Source organism: Pongo pygmaeus, chromosome 20 (assembly GCF_028885625.2).
Source record: "Pongo pygmaeus isolate AG05252 chromosome 20, NHGRI_mPonPyg2-v2.0_pri, whole genome shotgun sequence".
Classification (NCBI taxonomy): Eukaryota; Metazoa; Chordata; class Mammalia; order Primates; family Hominidae; genus Pongo; species Pongo pygmaeus.
This window is the reverse complement of record NC_072393.2, coordinates 45,246,443-45,269,624: the sequence shown is the minus strand read 5'-3', so window position 1 is coordinate 45,269,624 and position 23,182 is coordinate 45,246,443. Positions and strand designations below refer to the sequence as shown.

The 23,182-nt window shown below is 41.9% G+C and overlaps 1 protein-coding gene across 1 annotated transcript; it reads left to right on the top strand.

Annotated features, from left to right (window-relative positions):
* Positions 1–5,885: 5,885 nt before the first annotated feature.
* LOC129019675 (galectin-16) lies at positions 5,886–10,253 on the top strand. The gene is made up of 4 exons (XM_054462712.2): positions 5,886–5,949; positions 7,464–7,540; positions 8,042–8,252; positions 10,003–10,253. Exons 1-4 carry the CDS (start codon positions 5,935–5,937, stop codon positions 10,126–10,128), a joined length of 429 nt encoding a protein of 142 aa, XP_054318687.2. The 5' UTR covers positions 5,886–5,934; the 3' UTR covers positions 10,129–10,253.
* The last annotated feature ends 12,929 nt before the right edge of the window (positions 10,254–23,182 follow it).

The following is a 23,182-nucleotide window of genomic DNA, read 5'->3' as shown; positions in this document are numbered from 1 at the left end:
GAATAGCATCAACATCAACAAAAAGGACATCCTCACCAAAACCCCATCTGTAGGTCACCGGCATCAAAGACCAAAGGTAGATAAAACCACAAAGATGGGGAGAAGCCAGAGCAGAAAAGCTGAAAATTCTAAAAACCAGAGCGCATCTTTTCCCCCAAAGGATCACAGCTCCTTGCCAGTGCCAGAACAAAGCTAGACAGAGAATGACTTTGATGAGCTGACAGAAGTAGGCTTCAGAAGGTCGGTAATAACAAACTTCTCCGAGCTAAAAGAGGATATTTGAACCCATTGCAAGGAAGCTAAATATCTTGAAAAAATATTAGACAAATGGCTAGCTAGAATAAACAGTGTAGAGAAGACCTTAAATGACCTGATGGAGCTGAAAACCATGGCACGAGAAATACGTGATGCATGCCCAAGCTTCAGTAGCTGATTCGACCAAGTGGAAGAAATGGTATCAGTGATCAAAGATCAAATTAATGAAATAAAACAGGAAGTGAAGTTTAGAGAAAAGAGAGTAAAAAGAAATGAACAAAGCCTCCAAAAAATATGGGACTATGTGAAAAGACCAAATCTATGTTTGATTGGTGTACCTGAAAATGACGGGGAGAATGGAACCAAGTTGGAAAACACTCTTCAGGATATTATCCAGGAGAACTTCCCCAACCTAGCAAGGCAAGCCAACATTCAAATTCAGGAAATACAGAGAACACCACAAAGATACTCCTCGAGAAGAGCAATCCCAAGACACATAATTGTCAGATTCGCCAAGGTTGAAATGAAGGAAAAAATGTTCAGGGCAGCCAGAGAGAAAGGTCCGCTTACCCACAAAGGGAAGCCCATCAGACTAACAGCGGATCTCTTGGCAGAAACCCTACAAGCTAGAAGAGAGTGGGGGCCAATATTCAACATTCTTAAAGAAAAGAATTTTCAACCCAGAATTTCATATCCTGCCAAACTAAGCTTCATAAGTGAAGGAAAAATAAAATCCTTTACAGACAAGCAAATGCTGAGAGATTTTGTCACCACCAGGCCTGCCTTACAAGAGCTCCTGAAGGAAGCACTAAACATGGAAAGAAACAACTGATAACAGCCACTGCAAAAACATGCCAAATTGTAAAGACAATCAATGCTAGGAAGAAACTGCATCAACTAACAGGCAAAAAAATCAGCTAACATCATAATGACAGGATCAAGTTCACACATAACAATATTAACCTTAAATGTAAATGAGCTAAATCCTCCAATTAAAAGACACAGACTGGCAAATTGGATAAAAAGTCAAGACCCATGAGTGTGCTGTATTCAGGTGACACATCTCACATTCAGAGACACACATAGGCTCAAAATAAAGGGATGGAGGAAGATCTACCAAGCAAATGGAACACAGAAAAAAAAGCAGGGGTGGCAATCCTAGTATCTGATAAAACAGACTTTAAGCCAACAAATATCAAAAGAGACAAAGAAGGCCATTACACATTGGTAAAGGGATCAATTCAACAAGAAGAGCTAACTATCCTAAATATATATGCACCCAATACAGGAGCACCCAGATTCATAAAGCAAGTCCTTAGAGACATACAAAGAGACTTAGACTCCCACACCATAATAATGGGAGACTTTAACACCCCATTGTCAATATTAGACAGGTCACTGAGACAGGTTAACAAGGATATCCAGGACTTGAACTCAGCTCTGGACCAAGCAGACTTAATACACATCTACAGAACTCTCCACCCCAAATCAACAGAATATACATTTTTCTCAGCACCACATCACTCTTATTCCAAAATTGACCACATAGTTGGAAGTAAAGCACTCCTCAGCAAATGTAAAAGAACAGAAATCACAACAAACTGTCTCTCAGATCACAGTGCAATCAAATTAAAACTCAGGATTAAGAAACTCACTCAAAACTGCACAACTACATGGAAACTGAACAACCTGCTCCTGAATGACTACTGGGTACATAACGAAATGAAGGCAGAAATAAAGATGTTCTTTGAAACCAATGAGAACAAAGACACAACATACCAGAATCTCTGGGACACATTTAAAGCAGTGTGTAGAGGGAAATTTATACCACTAAATGCCCACGAAAGAAAGCAGGAAAGATCTAAAATTGACATCCTAACATCACAATTAAAAGAACTAGAGAAGCAAGAGCAAACAAATTCAAAAGCTAGCAGAAGAGAAGAAATAACTAAGATCATGGCAGAACTGAAGGAGATAGAGACACATAAAAAACCATCAAAAAATCAATGAATCCAGGAGCTTGTTTTTTTAAAAATATCAACAAAATTGATAGAGCGCTATCCAGACTAATAAAGAAGAGAGAAGAATCAAATAGATGCAATAAAAAATGATAAAGAGGATATCACCACTGATCCCACAGAAATACAAACTACCATCAGAGAATACTGTAAACACTTCTAGGCAAATAACCTAGAAAATCTAGAAGAAATGGATAAATTCCTGGATACATACACCCTTCCAAGACTAAACCAGGAAGAAGTTGAATCTCTGAATAGATGAGTAACAGGCTCTGAAATTGAGGCAATAATTAATAGCCTAGCAACCAAAACAAGTCCAGGACCAGATGGATTCACAGCTGAATTCTACCAGAGGTACAAAGAGGAGCTGGTACCATTCCTTCTGAAACTATTCCAATCAATAGAAAAAAAGGGAATCCTCCCTAACTCATTTTATGAGGCCAGCATCATCCTAATACCAAAGCCTGGCAGAGACACAACAAAAAAAGAGAATTTTAGAGCAATATCCCTGATGAACATCGATGCAAATATCCTCAATAAAATATTGGCAAACCGAATCTGGCAGCACATCAAAAATCTTATCCACCACGATCAAGTCAGCTTCATACATGGGATGCAAGGCTTGTTCAACATACTCAAATCAATAAACGAAATCCATCACATAAACAGAACCAGTGACAAAAACTACATGATTATCTCAATAGATGCAGAAAAGGCCTTTGACAAAATTCGACAGCCCCTCATGCTAAAAACTCTCAATAAACTAGGTATTGATGGAATATATCTCAAAATAGTAAGAGCTATTTATGACAAACCCACAGCCAATATCATACTGAATGGGCAAAAGCTGAAAGCATTCCCTTTGAAAACTGACACAAGACAGGGATGCCCTCTCTCACCACTCCTATTCAACATAGTGTTGGAAGTTCTGGCCAGAGCAATCAGGCAAGAGAAAGCAATAAAGGGTATTCAATTAGGAAAAGAGGAAGTCAAATTGTCCCTGTTTGCAGATGACATGATTGTGTATTTAGAAAACCCCATCATCTCAGCCCAAAATCTCCTTAAGCTGATAAGTGACCTCAGCAAAGTCTAAGGATACAAAATCAATGTGCAAAAATCACAAGCATTCCCATACACCAATAACAGACAAACAGAGAGCCAAATCATGAGTGAACTCCCATTCACAATTGCTTCAAAGAGAATAAAATACCTAGGAATCAAACTTACAAGGGACGTGAAGGACCTTTCCAAGGAGAACTACAAACCACTGCTCAATGAAATAAGGAGATACAAACAAATGGAAGAACATTCCATGATCATGGATAGGAAGAATCAATATCGTGAAAATGGCCATACTTCCCAAGGTAATTTATAGATTCAACGCCATTCCCAACAAGCTACCAATGACTTTCTTCACAGAATTGGAAAAAACTACTTTAAAGTTCTTATGGAACCAAAAAAGAGCCCACATTGCCAAGACAATCGTAAGCAAAAAGAACAAAGCTCGAGGCATCATGCTCCCTGACTTCAAAGTACACTACAAGGCTACAGTAACCAAAACAGCATGATAGTGGTACCAAAACAGAGAGATAGACCAATGGAACAGAACAGAGGCCTCAGAAATAACACCACACATCTACAACCATCTGATCTTTGACAAACCTGACAAAAACAAGCAATGGGGAAAGGATTCCCTATTTAATAAATGATGCTGGGAAAACTGGGTAGCCATATGTAGAAAGCTGAAATTGGACCCCTTCCTTACACCTTATACAAAACTTAATTCAAGATGGATTAAAGACTTAAATGTTAGACCTAAAACCATGAAAACCCTAGAAGAAAATCTAGGCAATATCATTTAGGATATAGGCATGGGCAAGGACTTCATGACTAAAACACCAAAAGCAATGGCAACAAAAGCCAAAATTGACAAATGGGATCTAATTAAACTAAAGAGCTTCTGCACAGCAAAAGAAACTACCGTTAGAGTGAATAGGCAACCTACAGAATGGGAGAAAATTGTTGCAATCTACCCATTTGACAAAAGGCTAATATCCAGAATCTACAAAGAACTTAAACAAATTTACAAGAAAAAAAGCAAACAACCCCATCAAAAAGTGGGCAAAGGATATGAACAGACACTTCTCAAAAGAAGACATTTATGCGGCCAACAAACACAGGAAAAAATGCTTATCATCACTGGTCATTAGAGAAATGCAAATCAAAACTACAATGAGATACCATCTCACACCAGTTAGAATGGCAATCATTAAAAAGTCAGGAAACAACAGATGCTGGAGAGGATGTGGAGAAATAGGAACGCTTTTACACTGTTGGTGGGAGTGTAAACAAGTTCAACCATTATGGAAGACAGTGTGGCGATTCCTCCAGGATCTAGAACTAGAAATATCATTTGACCCAGCATCCCATTACTGGGTATACACCCAAAGGATTATAAATCATGCTACTATAAAGACACATGCACACGTATGTTTATTGCGGCACTGTTCACAATAGCAAAGACTTGGAACCAAACCAAATGTCCATCAATGATAGACTGGATTAAGAAAATGTGGCACATATACACTATGGAATTCTATGCAGCCATAAAAAAAGGATGAGTTCATGTCCTTTGCAGGGAGATGGATGAAGCTGGAAACCATCATTCTGAACAAACTATCACTAGTACAGAAAACCAAATACCACACGTCCTCACTCATAGGTTGGAATTGTACAATGAGAACACTTGGACACAGGACAGGGAACATCACACAGGGAGGACTGTCATGGGGTGAGGGGCAGGGGAATGGATAGCATTAGGATAAATACCTAATGTAAAGGACGAGTTAATGGGTGCAGCAAACCAACATGACACATGTATACCTATGTAACAAACCTGCATGTTGTGCACATGTACCCTGGAACTTAAAGTGTAATAATAATTTTTTTTAAAATCTCACCTTTTTCCCAGAATCTGCAGAAGAAACAGTGTCCCTCAAACTTTGATGTACATGGACACCAACAGAGGGTGTAGCTAGAGCCCAAGTGTGTGACAGTCAGATGAAAGTGGCCCTTACCTAGCAAAGCCAAGTGGCTTAGTGTGGGGCAGGTTCATGCAAGAACTTTCTCTACTTCTCTCCCCAGATTCTCCTCTGGATCAAGGTCAGTGCTCTCCCAGAACATTTAAAGGCAGAGAGAAGAATTACCTTTTAGGGCTAAATTGTTTCCCCCAAAATCTCCAACTTTTTTTTTCTCGTTTAGCTATTGTACAAAATTGGGAAAATGTACACATTCTGGGTAGATTCTGCATAGTGGAGAAAAGGTTTGAGAGGCACAAAGGCTGAGCTTTACAATCACTATCCCTCACTCCATCATCCTTATCTATGCATTTCCCTGGTAACCCAGTCCGCAGCCTGGTACCTTCCCCACTGTCATTTCTGCTGCATTACAGACACAGACTTGCAAATAGTTATGGTTGTGACTGAGTTTCTTCATGACACCTGACCCTTTCTCATGCTGCAAGGAAAGCTTGCTGGGAGGAGCATGGAATCTGGAATGAAGCCAGAGGGCAAAGCTGAAAGGGGTCATTTAAGTGCTGCAACTCAGAGATTCACTCAGAAGACTGGACACAATTCCGAAGGTTGCCCAGAAGGAGAGGACAATGTCATTTCTAACTGTAAGTTGAAAAGGCACAGCCTTCAATAATCTCAAGTCACACAAACCAAGAAAGATGTGGGGTATTTTATGAGATGAAAATACGAGCATTCCTACTGTGAATGCTTTACTGAGAGTTGCGGGTATGTGGAAGAGAAACACTGAGGCTAGGTATCTGAGATGCTTGTAGCATGTGGGTTGTGGATCCTGGACCAATGTAACCCTCTGTGAGCATGAGGTGGTATCTGATGAGAGTGAACTCTGATGAGATGATGTGACTTTAGGTGGGAGGTGGATGACCCACCAGCTCAAGCAGGTGTTTGTGTGAGTGTAAGGGAGTGATTGTACTTTGTGTTCCTCTTTGTGATGTGAGTGTGTGTGTGTGCACAGCCAGACCAGTGCATGAGCATCTTTATGTGCACAGTGAGCAGGTGTGTGTGACTCAGTGAGTGGCATGGCTCTGTGTGACCGTGGGTGTGTGCGCTGGGATGTGACTGGGTATTGAAGGGAAAACATGCACATGGCCTTCTGTGCATGTGAAGGTTCCTCCCCACACAGCAGCACCTCTGATGAAGGAACTGTGTGTCTTTTCATGTGTGGCAATGTGGATCCCAGGTGGCTTAACTGGTAGGGATCTTGGAGATTGTGAGTTACCAAGGACTTGTTGCAGATCACTTATGAGAGCAGAATGTATGATCAGTAGATGTCTCTCCCCAGTAAGATTGGGGAAGAGGAATGGAGACTATGAGGGTGATGGTTCCTCAGGTGGGGTCTGCACAGAGTGACCACTGGCTCTTGCCTCCCAGGCTCAGCTTCCCTGTCTCCAGCCTATCCTGTCCTTTTCATTGTGGGACAGGAGGTTTGCTAGAGAAGGATATTAGAGGCCATGGTTTCAGAGACTGAATCGCGTAAAATATCCACTGTAAGCTCTGTCTCAACTGAGTCTAAACTTGTTCCTCCACCCATGGCGTGGGTGTCTGTTATGTCACTGACCCACAGGCTTCATTTGTGCGAGTACTGGGGCTGTGCTGTCAGTAATGTGTGCCCCTTCTTGGAAGACATCCATTGCCCTTGATGATTGTGAGAGTTGAAAATAAGGCAGATCAGTGTTTCAGGAGGACTCCCCTGTTCTGTTAGGTCACCCCTAACAGGCCCTACACATGCCAGGGATTAGGGTAAAAGTTTTACATGTATTAACTGCTCTATTATGGAGAACTTCCTACAAAGTAGGAATTCGTGATAATTCTCCTTGTTTTAGGGAAACTGAGGAAGTCAAGTAACCGATCTAAGATTGCACTGCTAGTAAGAGGCAGAATGAGGACTGGAATCCAGGCTTCTTGGCTCCTGAACCCTTGCTCTTACCTATGGGTCCACCATATCTTCTGGAATATGGGGCCCTGACTGTGGTAGAGAGAAAGGGGAGAGTCCACAGAGTCTGCCCTGTGATCTCTAACCTCCTGCACCATGGGAATATGTTACAGGAAGGGAGACTGCACCTGACCCTGCACCTCTCACTTACTCTCAATACCCTGGCAGGTGCCATACAAACTGCCTGTGTCTTTGTCTGTTGGTTCCTGCGTGATAATCAAAGGGACACCGATCGACTCTTCTATGTGAGTACTCTATGGTCCAATGGAGGGGGTGGAGGAGAAAGGAGAATATTTGCTAAGAGTTTGACCTTACGTGTGGGTGATGTGGAAATATCTAATTGGCAGGATGGAGGCCCCATGCAGGTGCAGGTCCTGGAGACCCTCCAGCACCAGGCATGAGACCTGCAGCAACTGCATGTGCACCAGCCATGGGGCCTAGGGGAGGAGAACACTCAGTGGGTTGGGGCTGTGGCTCTTTACCAAGGGGCATAGAATTTTCAGGGAATGAACAAGTCATAGGCCCAGGTCAGTGACTGTGACTCAGTTTTCATCTGGGGATGAGGGGCACAGTGTCTCCCTGCCTGGGGGCATGAGGAGCTGAAGCATCCCCACAGGGACCAGGCCTGCAGTATCATCAGAGAGACTTTTTCCCTGGGTAAATGGGGGAAGGGATTTGTGTGTGTGTCAAGTGTGTGTCTGCGCAATGAAAGAAACTGTTCAACATGCTGTGTGCTTTGCTCTCAGCAATGAACCACAGCTGCAGGTGGATTTCTACACTGAGATGAATGAGGACTCAGAAATTGCCTTCCATTTGCGAGTGCACTTAGGCCGTCATGTGGTCATGAACAGTCGTGAGTTTGGGATATGGATGTTGGAGGAGAATTTACATTATGTGCCCTTTGAGGATGGCAAACCATTTGACTTGCGCATCTATGTGTGTCACAATGAGTATGAGGTGAGCACCCCAGGAGCTCCCAGTACCCAGGCTCTTTGGGATCCCAGAGCAGGAGTCAGCTCTCATTGACCTGGCCTCACCAGTCCCTCAGGGCCCGTTTCCCATAACTACCCCTGCCCCAGGTTTTCATCACAGAGCACCCTCTGCTTGCACTGCCGTCCTCAGCTCTTTCCCAAATCTAACCAAGGTCAAGGTCGGCTCACCTTCCATTTCCCCCAAAGTGGAGAATCTCCTCTGTCTTTTCACATAGTGCTCATTTATACTTATGCCATTATTTAAATTTTCATGTAGCTGAATGAATACAATATACTTAAGAAAAAAGTTTTTTCTATCAATCAAAAATTGTGTCTTTGTCTCACTTTTGGGCCCCAATTCTACTCATAAGAATAACATTACCAGAGCTCTGCTCTCCTTCAGAGAGAATCCTTTTTTTTTTTTTTTTTTTTTTTTTTGAGACAGAGACTCACTTTGTCATCCAGTTTGGAGGGCAGTGACATAATCTCAGCTCACTGCAACCTCCACCTCCCGGATTCAAGCAATTCTCTTGCCTTAGCCTCCCAAGTAGATGGGATTACAGGTGCATGCCACCACACCTGGCTAATTTTTTTATTTTTAGTAGAGATGGGGTTTCACCATGTTGGCCAGGCTGGTCTTGAACTCCCAGCCTCAAGTTATCAGCCCAACTCAGCCTCCCAATATAGTGGGATTACAGGCATATGCCACCATGCCAACCCCCTCAGAGGAAATCTTTGCCTATGGAAGCATATAGATATGTCTATGATTTCATTTGTTTTTAAGTAAATCCTGGTATAAGTTGCTCTACACATTACGCTTTAGGAACTAAGTTGGTTTTTCATCAAAGAATATATCTTGAAGACGTTATCAATCCATGTTTCTGCTTCAATTGTTTATTTGGGCATTGAAGTCATTTCCAGTATTTGCTCTCACAAATGATGCTGTATTAAGCTTTCAAATAAATCCTTTTGTCATTACCAACCTCCCAATACTTACATTGGCATATAATTACAAAAAATGAAAAAACTGGTTGAAAAATATGTGCATTTTAAATTTGAAAAATTAATACTAATAAGGTGACTTTCTCTACAGCCTCAATATAAGGAATACATCCATACTTTCTTACTTTCTCTAACGAGTAGGCCAAAAGATTCACATCTTATTCAGATTCAAGTGAGGGATCTTTTCCTATGCTTAGGAGTTGTCGAAGATAATATCCTATGTTATACAAGACCTGTCCTCCTTTAACTCTCTAAGAACACTGGGTTTCATTCTTTGCCACTAACACCTCAGATGTAGGCTACTCCAAAGAGGATCTGTGCCATCAGTAGTGAAAGACAGTCACAGTTTGTGGAACTGAAAAGTATGCATTTCAGTGAACATGGTCTAGCACTAACCCTGTGGCAGGTCCTGTGTGAGATGCAGGGTCTCAAGTTCCTGAGACACAGTTGCTGGTAATGGGGTTGCCCAGGTTAGAAGGGAGGCTGAATAAACAGGGACTGTGTGACACAGAGTGTAGAACTTCACTAGATAAGAGGAAACATTAGAAATAAGGTCAGCAACTGTCTCAAATAGGCACAAAACATCATCTGTAAACAGAAGTGTATCTACAACATTCACTTGTATAACTAGGAGTTTTCTTGGGGAATGTTATTGGTACTAGGGCAGAGTAGAGAAGAGGCTGAAAACTTGTTGGGTGGCATACTGTCTTTCTGATGCATTTTTCCTCTTAAAGGTAAAGGTAAATGGTGAATACATTTACGCCTTTGTCCATCGAATCCCGCCATCATATGTGAAGATGATTCAAGTGTGGAGAGATGTCTCCCTGGACTCAGTGCTTGTCAACAATGGACGGAGATGATCACACTCCTCATTGTTGAGGAAACCCTCTTTCTACCTGACCATGGGATTCCTAGAGCCTGCTAACAGAATAATCCCTCCTCAACCCCTTCCCCTACACTTGGTCATTAAAACAGCACCAAACCGCACATGATTTGGTTCTTGCTTTAAGAAGGGGAAAGAGGACGTGATCATCCCCAAAAGGGGCCAGGGCATTCTATAGGAGGCATCAAGAAATCAAAGGGGATAAACCTTCCTGTGACAAAGGGAGTGAGTGACAAGGTCCGTGGAATGTCTGATAAGACATTAGGAACAGCATCCTTCTATAGTACGTAGTTGACGTCAGACAGTCTGAACCAAAATACTTACCCAATCTCAGATGACTCACGGCTCTTAAATGTTAGATAGCTACTTACAGCCACATAGGTGTACCTAGTAGCTTTAGGGAAAACCTATAACTTTAGGAAAATTATGTGGAATTTCTTAATTTTTCCATTGTTCTCAGGATGCTTATTGTGTATGAACACTATGCCTGGCTTTGTGCGGGCTGCTGTGAAGGAAGTGAAGAAAAAGATGACAAGTTTTGCATGCAAAGTTTTCAATCCAAGCAATAGAGAATCACTGGAGCCCAGTGATTCCCCTTAAAGAATACCAATTATTCTTATTTGCAAATATTTGAAAAGTTTTTCATTTTATGTGGAGAGAATCCAGGGGTTTCTCTTTAGAAATAAAAGGTCATGGTTTTAGATCAGAGAACATGTAGATTATTATTGGAATAGACACAATTCATGTACATGGACACAGTGAACAGACCCTGCTTTGCTGCTATTCTTGTGATAAATTGCAGCATAGAAAATCACCCAACACATATTGGCTAAAAGCAATCATTTATTTTGATCTCTCCCAGCTTTACAGGTTTACTGAATTCATGTGAGTGGTAGATCACGTGATGGGAGTCACATTATTTGAGAGATCTTTTAGGCTGGGATTTCAAGGGATGCTTTACTCTTGTCCAATTCAACACTAGGGCTGAGTGAACACCTGGAAACTGGCTGATTATTTCCTTCACTACCTCACCTTCCCATTCATGCCTTTAATTTCCTCAAATAGACTCTCACAGTTCTTAGACTTAATGAATGGTGACTGGCCTTCACCAAAGTAAGCCTTCAAAAAGGCTCATGGAGAAGGTGCACAGCATCACAGGACCCACCTTTGAATGGCAGACAGTGTCACTTCTATGACTTTACATTGATCAAGATGAGTCACACAGACAGCCCTAACCAAAAGGAGAGGACTCCACAAGCTGTGGTTATCATGACTATAGTCATGAGGGGCCATCCTTGGCAACTAGTTCCACTCAGAACTACTTCCCATATACCAAAAACACACCCTGTAAGGAATCTCTGAAGGCATACAATTATAGGAACAGGCTCAAAGTAAAGTGCAGTGTCTTATCTAATCAGGATATGGTGTCTATGATGTGACCACTACTTATCACTTGCAATCTCTCTCAACATGTGCATCAAAGGAACACATTATCTACTTTATACAAATCAAGCAAAGAAGACTGAAGGAGACAGGAAAAGGGCAATGAACACACCTATTTTAGAGGGGCAAAATAAAATAGACAGCAGTCACTAATCTGTATCATTGGTGAAACCAACCGGACACCTATTTTCATTTTCTCTGGGAATGTTTCTCCATAGCACTTGCCCTCACCCTCCATTCTCAGCTTCTTGGAGTTCCTACCAAGATGGCAGAATGACAGCCCTTTCCCTATGCCTGGCTAATTTTGTATTTTTAGTAGAGACAGGGTTTCACCATGTTGGTCAGGCTAGTCTTGAACTCCTGACCTCAGGTGATCTGCCCGCCTTGGCCTCCTCAAGTGCTGGGATTACAGGCGTGAGCCACCTTGCCTGGCTTCTAAATTCCTGTTATGGAGACTCATTTTCATGGTTAAAATGTCCTGAATTGACTGTGGCCTGTTGGGAGGTGGAATGGAGGAAGCTACTTATGGAAAATGAAGAAGAAAGGGAAGCACATTAGAAGTAAGAAAGAGTCATCAATTTTTACATCAAAGACTCCATGACAAAGAGAAAGTACAAGTAGCCTGTTTTCGTAGCTGACCATTGGACTGCAGACTGCACCTGCATCTACCAGGTTCTTCTGAATAGTCCCAGCTTTAAATTTTTGACCTGATATTCATGAACAAAGTGCTACTGGTCAGACCTTTGTCCAGGTTTAAGCTTCAGAAAATAAGGTCTTCATGCAGTAGGAGGCCTAGTTAGGGTTATGATTCTGCCCTGGGGCATCTGCCACTTCTGACCTGGAGGTAACCTTGGCATCTACTATTTACCTCCACATTTGAACAGCCAAGGATGGGCTGAGCACAGTGACTCACATCTGTAACTCCAGCACGTTGGGAGGCAAAGGCAGGAGGATCGCTTGAGGCCAGGAGTTCAAGACCAGCCTGGGCAATATAGTGAGACCTTGTCTCTGTAAAAACAAACAAACAAACAAAACTGAGGATGGGTGGGTGGCAGGGAGCAGATCAACCTGGGAAACCATTAATCTGAGAGCTGGATGTACCCTTAGACCAGCCACCCATTAACAGATGAGACTCTGCCCTGGGATTATAGCCTAAGGTAATGCATTGAGCTTTTCTAGAGATTTGAAAATAATCAATCCTAAAACTCCCAAGCATACTGCTACTGTTTGCTATTTAATAATATTTTCTAGTCCAGGTGCGGTGGCTCAGGCCTGTAATCCCAGCACTTTGTGAGGTTGAGGCAAGTGGATTACCTGAGGTCAGGAGTTTGAGACAAGCCTGGCCAACATGGTGAAACCCCATCTCCACTAAAAATACAAAAAAGTAGCCAGCCATGGCGGTGCATGCCTGTAATCCCAGCTGCTTGGGAGGCTGAGGCAGGAGAATCCTTTGAACCTGGGAGGCAGAGGTTGCAGTAAGCCGAGATCATGCCATTACACTCCAGCCTGGGCTACAAGAGTCAAATTCCATCTCAAAAATAATAATGATACTAATAATGTTTCCTACAAGCAAGGGGTTACTTTGTACTGCAAACTGGTGTGAAGGGATCCACCATGTATAAGCTTTTGGATTGATGACAGTTATTTCTAGATCATGGAGGTGGGAATCCTTGTTGATCATCTTCTTTGTTCTTTGTTATACTGATTGATTTTTTTTAAACTAGCATTTTTATAACAATAAAGTCATAAAAATAAGTAACTAAAATAAAGTAAGATAATCTAAAAAGGCCGGGCAAGGTGGCTGACACCTGTAATCCCAGCACTTTGGGAGGCTGAGATGGGTGGATCACCTGAAGTCAGGAGTTGGAGACCAGCCTGGCCAACCTGTTGAAACCACATCTCTGCTAAAAATACAAAAATTAGCTGAGCATGGTGGCAGGCACCTGTAATCCCAGCTACTCGGGAGGTTGAGGCAGAAGAATCACTTGAACCCAGGAGAAGGTGCTTGCAGTGAGCTAAGATCATGCCATTGCACTCCAGCCTGGGTGACAAGAGCTAAACTCCATCTCAAAACAAAACAAAACAAAAAGAAATCTAAATATAACTGAGTTGAATATTTGAATTTTTTATTGACATTGCAAATTAGATTCTAATTCAATTTAAAAGAGCATCTCATAGAAGCAGATGTACTCAATTATGTTAACTCTGTGGTTTCATTTAAGCAATTTGTTTTGTGAAGGGACACAAATCCAACCAGATTTTAACAGTGTATAAATATGTATGTATTAATTTAATTACAATGACAATACTCTCAACTCCCCATTTGAATAAAGGAGAGCATCTGATCTCTGTTCTGGGACATCGTGCACTATAGGTGTGTGGAAATACCGATGCCCTCAGCTGTGGGGCAGGCTCAGTGGGACCTGGATTGCTGGAGCCCCTGGGCCACTCACCTCTGGCCACAAAAGTCATTGTCTATTTACCCCCAACTGCTATAGAAATATTATTTTCAGTGGTTGTCATGATGCAAAAGAAAAGAAGCATGGAGATTTATTAAACCTTTACATATAAGTTATGTTAGTAAATAAAGTGAACTTTCTTCTGGCTTAACTAAAAAATCTATACTAGTATTTATGCCTTTTGGAAAATAGAGATGGCAATTTAAATATTATAAGCAAAGCAACTGATTATCAGGTAAGACAACCAATTACAACTGCAGAATTGTAGAGGTTATGGGTTAAATGTATAAGAATATTTCATAGCAATAATCTTTTAAGACTATGCAAAGAGACTCCACAGTGAAGTAGAAATTAGAACAGAATTAATAATACTGTGTATGCTCTCAGTTCACCAACTTATCAAAACTAGCTTTATGATTCAGGAGGGTGTCTGCTCTTTTGCAATTGGAAGAAAAGAAAGAATATTTTATTTTTTGACTCTTTAGATTTTCTTCACTAACAGTATTTCCACGGCTAAGTAAGGGAGTTGCAAGTAGCACCAAGAGAAAAAAGCAGGCTTGAGCAGCTTTTAAAATATGGTCTTAAAATATGGAAAATGGAGCCATGTGTGGTGGCTCACGCTTGTAATCCCAGCACTTTGGGAGCCTGAGGTGGGAGGATTGCTTGAGGCCAAAAGTTTGAGACCAGCCTAGGCAGCATAGCAAGATCCCCATCATTAGAAAAAAATAATAATTTTTTAAAAATTAGCTGGATGTGGTGGTGCATGCCTTAGAGTCCTAGTTATTTGGGAGGCTAAGGTAGGAGGAGCTCTTGAGCCCAAGAGTTCAAGTCTGCAGTGAACTACAATTGCACCACTGTACTCTAGCCTGGGAAACAAAGTGAGACCCTCTCTCTCTCTCTCTCTCTCTCCCTCTATATATATATATATATATATACACATATATTCCATATATATATATATTCCATATATACATATATTCCGTATATACATAATTCCATATACATATATTCCGTATATACATATATTCCATATACATATATTCCGTATATACATATATTCCATATACATATATTCCGTATATACATATATTCCATATACATATATTCCGTATATACATATATTCCATATACATATATTCCGTATATATATATATTCCATATACATATATTCCGTATATACATATATTCCATATACATATATTCCGTATATATATATATTCCATATACATATATTCCGTATATATATATATTCCATATACATATATTCCGTATATATATATATTCCATATACATATATTCCGTATATATATATATTCCATATACATATATTCCGTATATATATATATTCCATATACATATATTCCGTATATATATATATTCCATATACATATATTCCGTATATATATATATTCCATATACATATATTCCGTATATATATATATTCCATATACATATATTCCGTATATATATATATTCCATATACATATATTCCGTATATATATATATTCCATATACATATATTCCGTATATATATATATTCCATATACATATATTCCGTATATATATATATTCCATATACATATATTCCGTATATATATATATTCCATATACATATATTCCGTGTATATATATATTCCATATACATATATTCCGTGTATATATATATTCCATATATATATATTCCGTGTATATATATATTCCATATATATATATATTCCGTATATATATATTCCATATATATATATATATGGAAAAGGGAAGGGGCCAAGAATATCAAAGACATTATTGAAGAAAAGGAAAGATTTCTCCTGCCAAATATCAGAAGTTTTATAAAGCTACAGCAATTAAGATAGTGTGGTCTTCACTGAAAAACTGACCAATGAAACAGAATAGAGAGCTCCCAAACAAATCTCCATAAATTTAATCTTTGATATGTGATGCAGGTGATATGGCAGATCAGCAAAGAAAGAAAGGACATTTCAATAAATAGAAAAGAAAAATAATAGTTACTGATATAGGAAACAAAATGAAATTATATTCCTTATTCACTCTATATACGAACATTAAATTCCAGATGGGCCAAAGACTTAACATGTCAGAAACAAAACTTTAAAACTTTTAGTAGAAAATGTAAGTGAATGAGACACAAAAAGCCATTTAACCATTAAAAAAGATTAGATGTTTTGACTATCACAAAATTAAGAACTTTTTACATCAAAAAGTGAAAAGATAGGCTGGGCATGGTGTCTCAAGCCTGTAATCCCAACAGCAGATCACCTGAGGTCAGAAGTTTGACACCAGGCTGGCCAACATGGTGAAACCCCGTCTCCACTAAAAATGCAAGAAATTAGCCAGGCATTGGTGGCAGACACCAGCAATCCTAGCTACTTGGGAAGCTAATGCACGAGAATCATCTGAACCTGGGAGGCAGAGGTTGCAGTGAGCCACTGCACTCCAGCCTGAATGGCAGAGTGAGACTCTGTCTCAAAAAAAAATGTAAAAATTACAAAATAAAAGTAAAAAAGTGAAAAGATAAACTATAAATTAGAAGAAGATATTTGCAGTACCTAAAACCTATGAAAGATTAATATCATATCAACAAAGTAAAAGGAGCTCCTATGAATTAATTTTAAAAATAGCAACCCAAAAGAAAATTGGGAAAAGACATGAATAGGGATTTCACAAAAGCGAATGCCTCCAAAACATAAAAATTTTCTCACCCTCATTAGTAATCAAGAAAATGCACAAGGTACTACATATCTATTCTCTCCACAAATATTAAGAAGTTTGACAATACCAAATGTATTAGTCCACATTCACACTGCTGATAAAGACATAACAGACCAGGAAGAAAAAGAGGCTTAATGGATTTATGGTTCCACATGGCCGAGGAGGCCTCAGAGTCATAGCAGTGGATGAAAGGCACTTCTTACATGGCAGTGGCAAGAGAATATGAGAAGGAAGCAAAAGAAGCAAAAGACAGAACCCCTGATAAACCCAACATATCCTGTGAGACTTATTCACTATAACAAGAATAGCATGGGAAAGATTGGCCCAAGGGATTCAACTACCTCCCCCTGGGTTCCTTCCTCAACACACAGGAATTCTGAGAGATACAATTCAAGTTGAAATGTGGGTAGGTACATAGCCAAACCATATTAATCTGCTCCTGGCCCCTCCAAATCTCATGTCCTCACATTTCAAAACCTATCATGCCTTCCCAACAGTCCCCCAAAGTCTTAACTCATTTCAGCATTAACCCAAATGTCCACTGTCCAAAGTCTCATCTGAGATAAGGCAAGTCTCTTCTGCTATGAGTCTGTAAAATCCAAAGCAAGCTAGTTACTTCTTAGATACAATGGGGGTACAGGTAACTGAGTAAATACAGCTGTTCCAAATGGGAGAAACTGGCCAAAACAAAGGGGTTACAGGCCCCATGCAAGTCCAAAATCCAGCCATGTAGTCAAATTTTAAAGCTCCAAAATGATCTCCTTTGACTCCATGTTTCACATCAAGGTCATGCTGATGCAAGAAGTGGGCTCCCATGGCCTTGTGTACTTCTGCCCCTGTGGCTTTGCAGGGTATAGACCACCTCCTGGCTTTTTTCATGGGCTGATGTTGAGTGTCTGAAGCTTTTCCAGGCTCACAGTGCAAGCTATCACCATTCTGGGGTCTGGAGGACAGTGGCCCTCTTCTCACAGCTCCACTAGGAAGTGCTCTAGTAGGGACTCTGTGTAGGGGCTCCAACCCCACATTTCCCTTCCACACAGCCCTAGCAGGGGTTCTCCATGAGAGCCCCACCCCTATAGCAAACTTCTGCTTGGACATCTAGGCATTTTCGTACATCCTCTGAAATCTAGCTGGAGGTTTCCAAATCTCAATTCTTGACTTCTGTGCACGTGCAGGCTCAACACCAGGTGGAAGCTGCCAAAGCTTGGTGCTTGCACTCTCAAAGCCATGGCCTGAGTTCTATGTTGGCCCCTTTCAGCCATGGCTGGAGTGGCTGAAACACAGAGCACCAAGGCCCTAGGCTACACACAGCACAGTGATCCTGGGCCCGGCCCACAAAACCATTTTTTCCTTGTAGGCCTCTGGGCCTATGACGGGAGGGGCTGCTGTGATGACCTCTGACATGTAGACATTTTCCCAATTGTCTTCGGGATTGACATTCAGCTTCTCGTTACTTATGCAAATTTCTGCAGCCAGCTTGAATTTATCCTCAGAAAATGGCATTTTCTTTTCTATCACATTGTCAGGCTGCAAATTTTCCAAACTTGTATGCTCTGCTTCCTTTATAAAACTGAATGTCTTTAACATCATCTGAGTCTCCTCTTGAATACTTTACTGCTTGGAAATTTCTTCCACCAGATACCCTGAATCATCTCTCTCAAGTTCAGATTTCCACAAATCTCTAGGGCAGGGGCAAAATGCTGCCAGTCTTTTTGCTAAAACATAATGAGAGTCACCTTTGCTCCAGTTCCCAACAAGTTCCTCATCTCTGTCTGAGACCACCTCAGCCTGACCCTTATTGTTCATAACACTATCAGCATTTTTGTCAAAGCCATTCCACAAGTCTCTATGAGGTTCCAAATTTTCCCACATTTTCCAGTCTTCTTCTGAGTCCTCCAAACTGTTCCAACCTCTGCCTGTTACCAAGTTTCAAAGTCTCTTCCACATTTTTGGGTATCTTTTCAGCAGCACCCCACTTCACTAGTACCAATTTACTGTATTAGTCTGTTTTCACACTGCTGATAAAGACAAACTCAAGTCTGAAAAGAAAAAGGGGTTTAATTGGATTTACAGTTCCACATGGAGGGGGAGGCTTCAGAGTCACGGGAGGAGGCAAAAGGCACTTCTTATATGGCAGCAGCAAGAGAAAATGAGGAGGAAGCCAAAGCAGAAACCCCTGATAAACCCATCAGATCTCATGAGACTTATTCACTATCATGAGAATAGCACAGGAAAGACTGGCCCCCATGATTCAATGACCTCACCCTGGGTCCCTCCAACAACATGTGGGAATTCTGGGAGATAGAATTCAAGCTGAGATTTGGTTGGGGACACAGCCAAACCATGTCACCAAATATGGAGAGACTGTGGATCAACAAGATCATCTCAAATTAATACAGGAGGTGAGAGTTTAAATTAGAACAACCACTTTGGAAAATAATTTGGATTATCTTATAAAAATGAGCATTCTTATATTTTATGACACAGTAATTCCTCTACCATAGGCCCTGGAGAATCTCTTGCCCATAAGTACCAGAAGCAGTAAAAAAAGATAATAAATGCTCCTGTAATGCCATTCATAATAGCAAAAATCTGGAAATAAGCCAAATGTTCATTAATAAGAGAATGGGTAAATTAATAGGAGAATGGGTAAATAAATTATACCCTTAAAAAACTAAATAATGGCCAGGCGCAGTGGCTCACGCCTGTAATCCCAGCACTTTGGGAAGCTGAGGCGGGCGGATCACGAGGTCAGGAGATCGAGACCATCCTGGCTAACACGGTGAAACCCCGTCTCTACTAAAAATACAAAAAATTAGCCGGGTGTGGAAGCGGGTGCCTGTGGTCCCAGCTACTCGGGAGGCTGAGGCAGAAGAATGGTGTGAACCCGGGAGGCGGAGCTTGCAGTGAGCCAAGATCGCGACACTGCACTCCAGCCTGGGCGACAGAGCGAGACTCCGTCTCAAAAAAAAAAAAAAAACAACTAAATAATAAGTCATTTAGGGCAATCATATATATGCAATAAAACAATTTTTTTAAAGGAAGGGAATCCTAAACATAAATTCAGGGTAGTAGTTACCCCTGGGGCTGAAGGGTGTAAATCAGGAAAAGGGACAGAGGAGGAGCAGATGTTAGGATCAGAACCCTAGTTCTTGGGTTGTGTTGTGGGTTCACAAGTGATTACCATAGTATTCAAATACATTTACATAGAGGCCCTGGCACAGACAAGGATGAAATAGGAGTCAAGGTATGCTATGAGCCAAGGATTATGATTAATCCAATTTTGTGCACTTTAAGCCATTTGAAAAACAGAAAAGCGAAACAACAAAATAATTTTTAAGAAATTGAATATAGGGTGCTGTATTCTGAATGTGTCGCCCTAAAATTACTCACCAATGTCATAGGATTAGGAAGTAGTGCCTTTAGGAAGTGATTCAGTCATGAAGGGAGAGCCTTCACGAATGGGTTTAGGGTTCTTACACAAGGACTGGAGGGAGTAGGCTTCCCCTGTTTTGCCCTTCTGCCTTCTGCCATGTGAGAACACAGTGCATCCCCTCCTGAAGACACAGTGCCCAAGGCGCCATCTTGGATGAGGAGACCAGGCCCTCACCAGACACCAATCCTGCTGGCACCTTGATCTTGGACTTCCAGCCTATGGAACTGTGAAAAATACATTTCTGTTCTTCAGAAATTACCCAGTCTAGTGTATTTTGTTACATAGTAGCACAAACCCACTAAGGCACATTGCCTCTTGTCATTTTCTTCTACAATTTTCTTTGTTGCCTCTTTAGCAGTGGGTCATTTTATATTTGATCCTTCATAATATCTCTTACTTTTGGTTTTTCACATTTCTGTTCCAGGAGTATTCTTAGATACATATTTTTCACTATTTGTTAGTGTCCAGGTCAGAAAGTCAAGAACACATTCTTGTAAGGGTTCAGTTTCTGCAACAACAGAAGTATTAATGCCTCCTGTAAACTAGGTATTTCCTTTCCAATTGTAACTGTCATCTGAAAGCAAAGTGGAATTACAGCCTATGAGTGTGGGGTTGATTTTTAATGTATCTAGGGTATGGTTAAATGTCGGATTTAATCACACAGATACATCAGTGGCTTGGCACACTAGGGTATCAGTTGCTAGTTGTCTCTGTATTTATCCATACTGTTAGGAGGGAAAGTACAGACCATGAAGTTGGACCAGCTGTCATACCCGCAACATTTGGGAAGCTTTGATTTTTTTAACCTTTAGCTGTCACACGTAGCAGCTCAGGTGAAAGGCACTTTTATTGTAGGGACTTTCCCTTAGTGCTCTGTGGCGCAAAAGAGCAGACCTATGTAGAAGCATTTAAGTATTTTGTGCATCAACAGGACAATTAAGGGAACAAATTCTTATTATATCTTTTAGTCCCTGAAGACAAAACCAAAGTGACAGTAACTAGGTCAAGGCATTGTATTCAGAGAGGGTCAGCCTTGGTCTTTGAGAGTGAGTCTCCTTTACCCCACTGTCAAGACTCACCGAGCAGATGGGAAATTTCAGGTGGAACATGCAGTGAATAGCAAACACGGTGGGGGGCGCTCACTGTCATGCGCTGCCACGCCTGACGTGGTCAACAGACCTGTCTTCTACCTGACAAACAGGCAGGTTGATAAACATTTTCCTGGAGAATTTCTTTATTCTTCCCAGTTGTGGCAGGATGGACTGACTTAGAGGAGCTCAGGAAGGTTGTTAAACAACACAGAAACACAAGAATTGTACTCTTCAGCAGGCCTAGGTTAGAGCAGCAAGTCGTTGAAGCCTCAGCCACTCCTGGGACATAGCATAATGCCCTTAATGATTTGAAATTTGGTGGAGAGTGGGTTGCTAATCCCTGTGTCCAGGGACAAAAAGAGACATAGACAGCAAAAAGTTATAAAATAAGTGGGACTAACATCTGCTTATTGTGGGAGGTAGGGATTTAAAACATAAGAATTTAGCTGCACGTGGAAGCTCACACCTGTAATCTCAGCACTTGGGGAGGCCAACACAGGAGGACGGCTTAGTCCGGGAGTTTGACATGAGCCAGGCAACATAGTAAGTCCCCATTCGTACAAAAATGTTTTTGAAGAAAAGTAGTTGAGTGTGGGGGAACATGCCTGTAGTCCCAGGTACGTGGGAGGCTGAGGCAAGAAAATCGCTTAAGCCTGGGAGATTGAGGCTGCAGTGAGTTATGATCACACCAATGCACTCCAGCCTGTGAGTCCAGAGACCCCAGCTGGCACCCTAAAGCTCCCCCTCCACCGGTAGAAGTCGGCTCAAGGAGGTCCTGAGGACAGGACTCCCGGGGGTCCGGCCCTGGGAAGCCCGAAGCCCCCACTCCCACAACGCTCCCTACTACATCCCCGCTCCAGCCACCACCGCGACTGCCACAGAAGCCCCCCACGCGCATCACCGAACCTGTTTAAAGGGGCCGCAGACGGACTTTCAAGAGCAAAGCAGGCGTCTGCCTGGGCAATGCGCATGCGCACGGCGCGAGCCCATTCTCCTGTCACAGTGACTCCAACGGTTGGCTGAAGACGACTCCCTGAGCCTTGACAAAGCAGGAGCCCTCCGTGGCAGTGCGTCGGTGCCGAAACTCCAGCCTGACCAGTCCAGGGGGTCGACAAAACTGTTTCGGGACACCACAATAAACGGAGGGCCGACCAGGTTGCAGAAACATCAGACGGAGTCCAAGGAAAGCAGCGCGGCATCCCATCCTCAGGACTGCCTGGGTGGTGTTCGGGTGAGTCCCCCCAAAAGTCGTGCCCCCCGTGATCTTGAGGACATGTCTGCCTGTGTGCCCGTAGGCTGCTCTCTCACCCAAGAGTCGTTGTCCCGAAGAGCAGAACCCCACAGCCTCAGGGATTGCCTGGAGGTGTGTGTTTCTGTGCCACTGCTGTATGTCTGTGTGCGTGTGTATCACATTCTTTCTTCTCTCTTTGTCTCCCCATCTCTGTCTGTCTCTCTCGCTTTCTCTGTCTGTCTGTGCGCCTGTGTGCGTGTGAGTGTTGGGGCGAATGTGCCCTATGCGCCACAAAGCGATTTCTGGCATGTCGGCCTGTCTTTAGTGAGCCTCTTTCTGCGTCTCTGGCTGGGTCATGTGGCCGGTTGTCAATCTTTTTCTCGGCGGTTCCACTTTGGGTTTGTGAAGGCTTCGATGACGTGTGGAGATGAATCGGTCCCGGAGAAATTGAAATCTCATCCCTATCCTGAGCGGCCTCTTTTCTAGGATCAAGATGACCACACTCCAGCCAAGGACAAAAGCCTCACAGGAGTTCATTGTCCTGCAGGAAGGGAGCAAACCGAAGTCAAAGAAGATGGTTCTATCTCCTCGCGGCTTTTCTCTGAGAAATGAAGCCACATCACGACCCAATCTTAAAAAGA

Coding starts and splice junctions, on each gene's coding strand:
- LOC129019675 (XM_054462712.2), top strand. Junction 7,541..8,041: donor ACACCGATCGACTCTTCTAT/GTGAGTACTCTA, acceptor CTTTGCTCTCAG/CAATGAACCACAGCTGCAGG. Junction 8,253..10,002: donor TGTGTCACAATGAGTATGAG/GTGAGCACCCCA, acceptor TTCCTCTTAAAG/GTAAAGGTAAATGGTGAATA.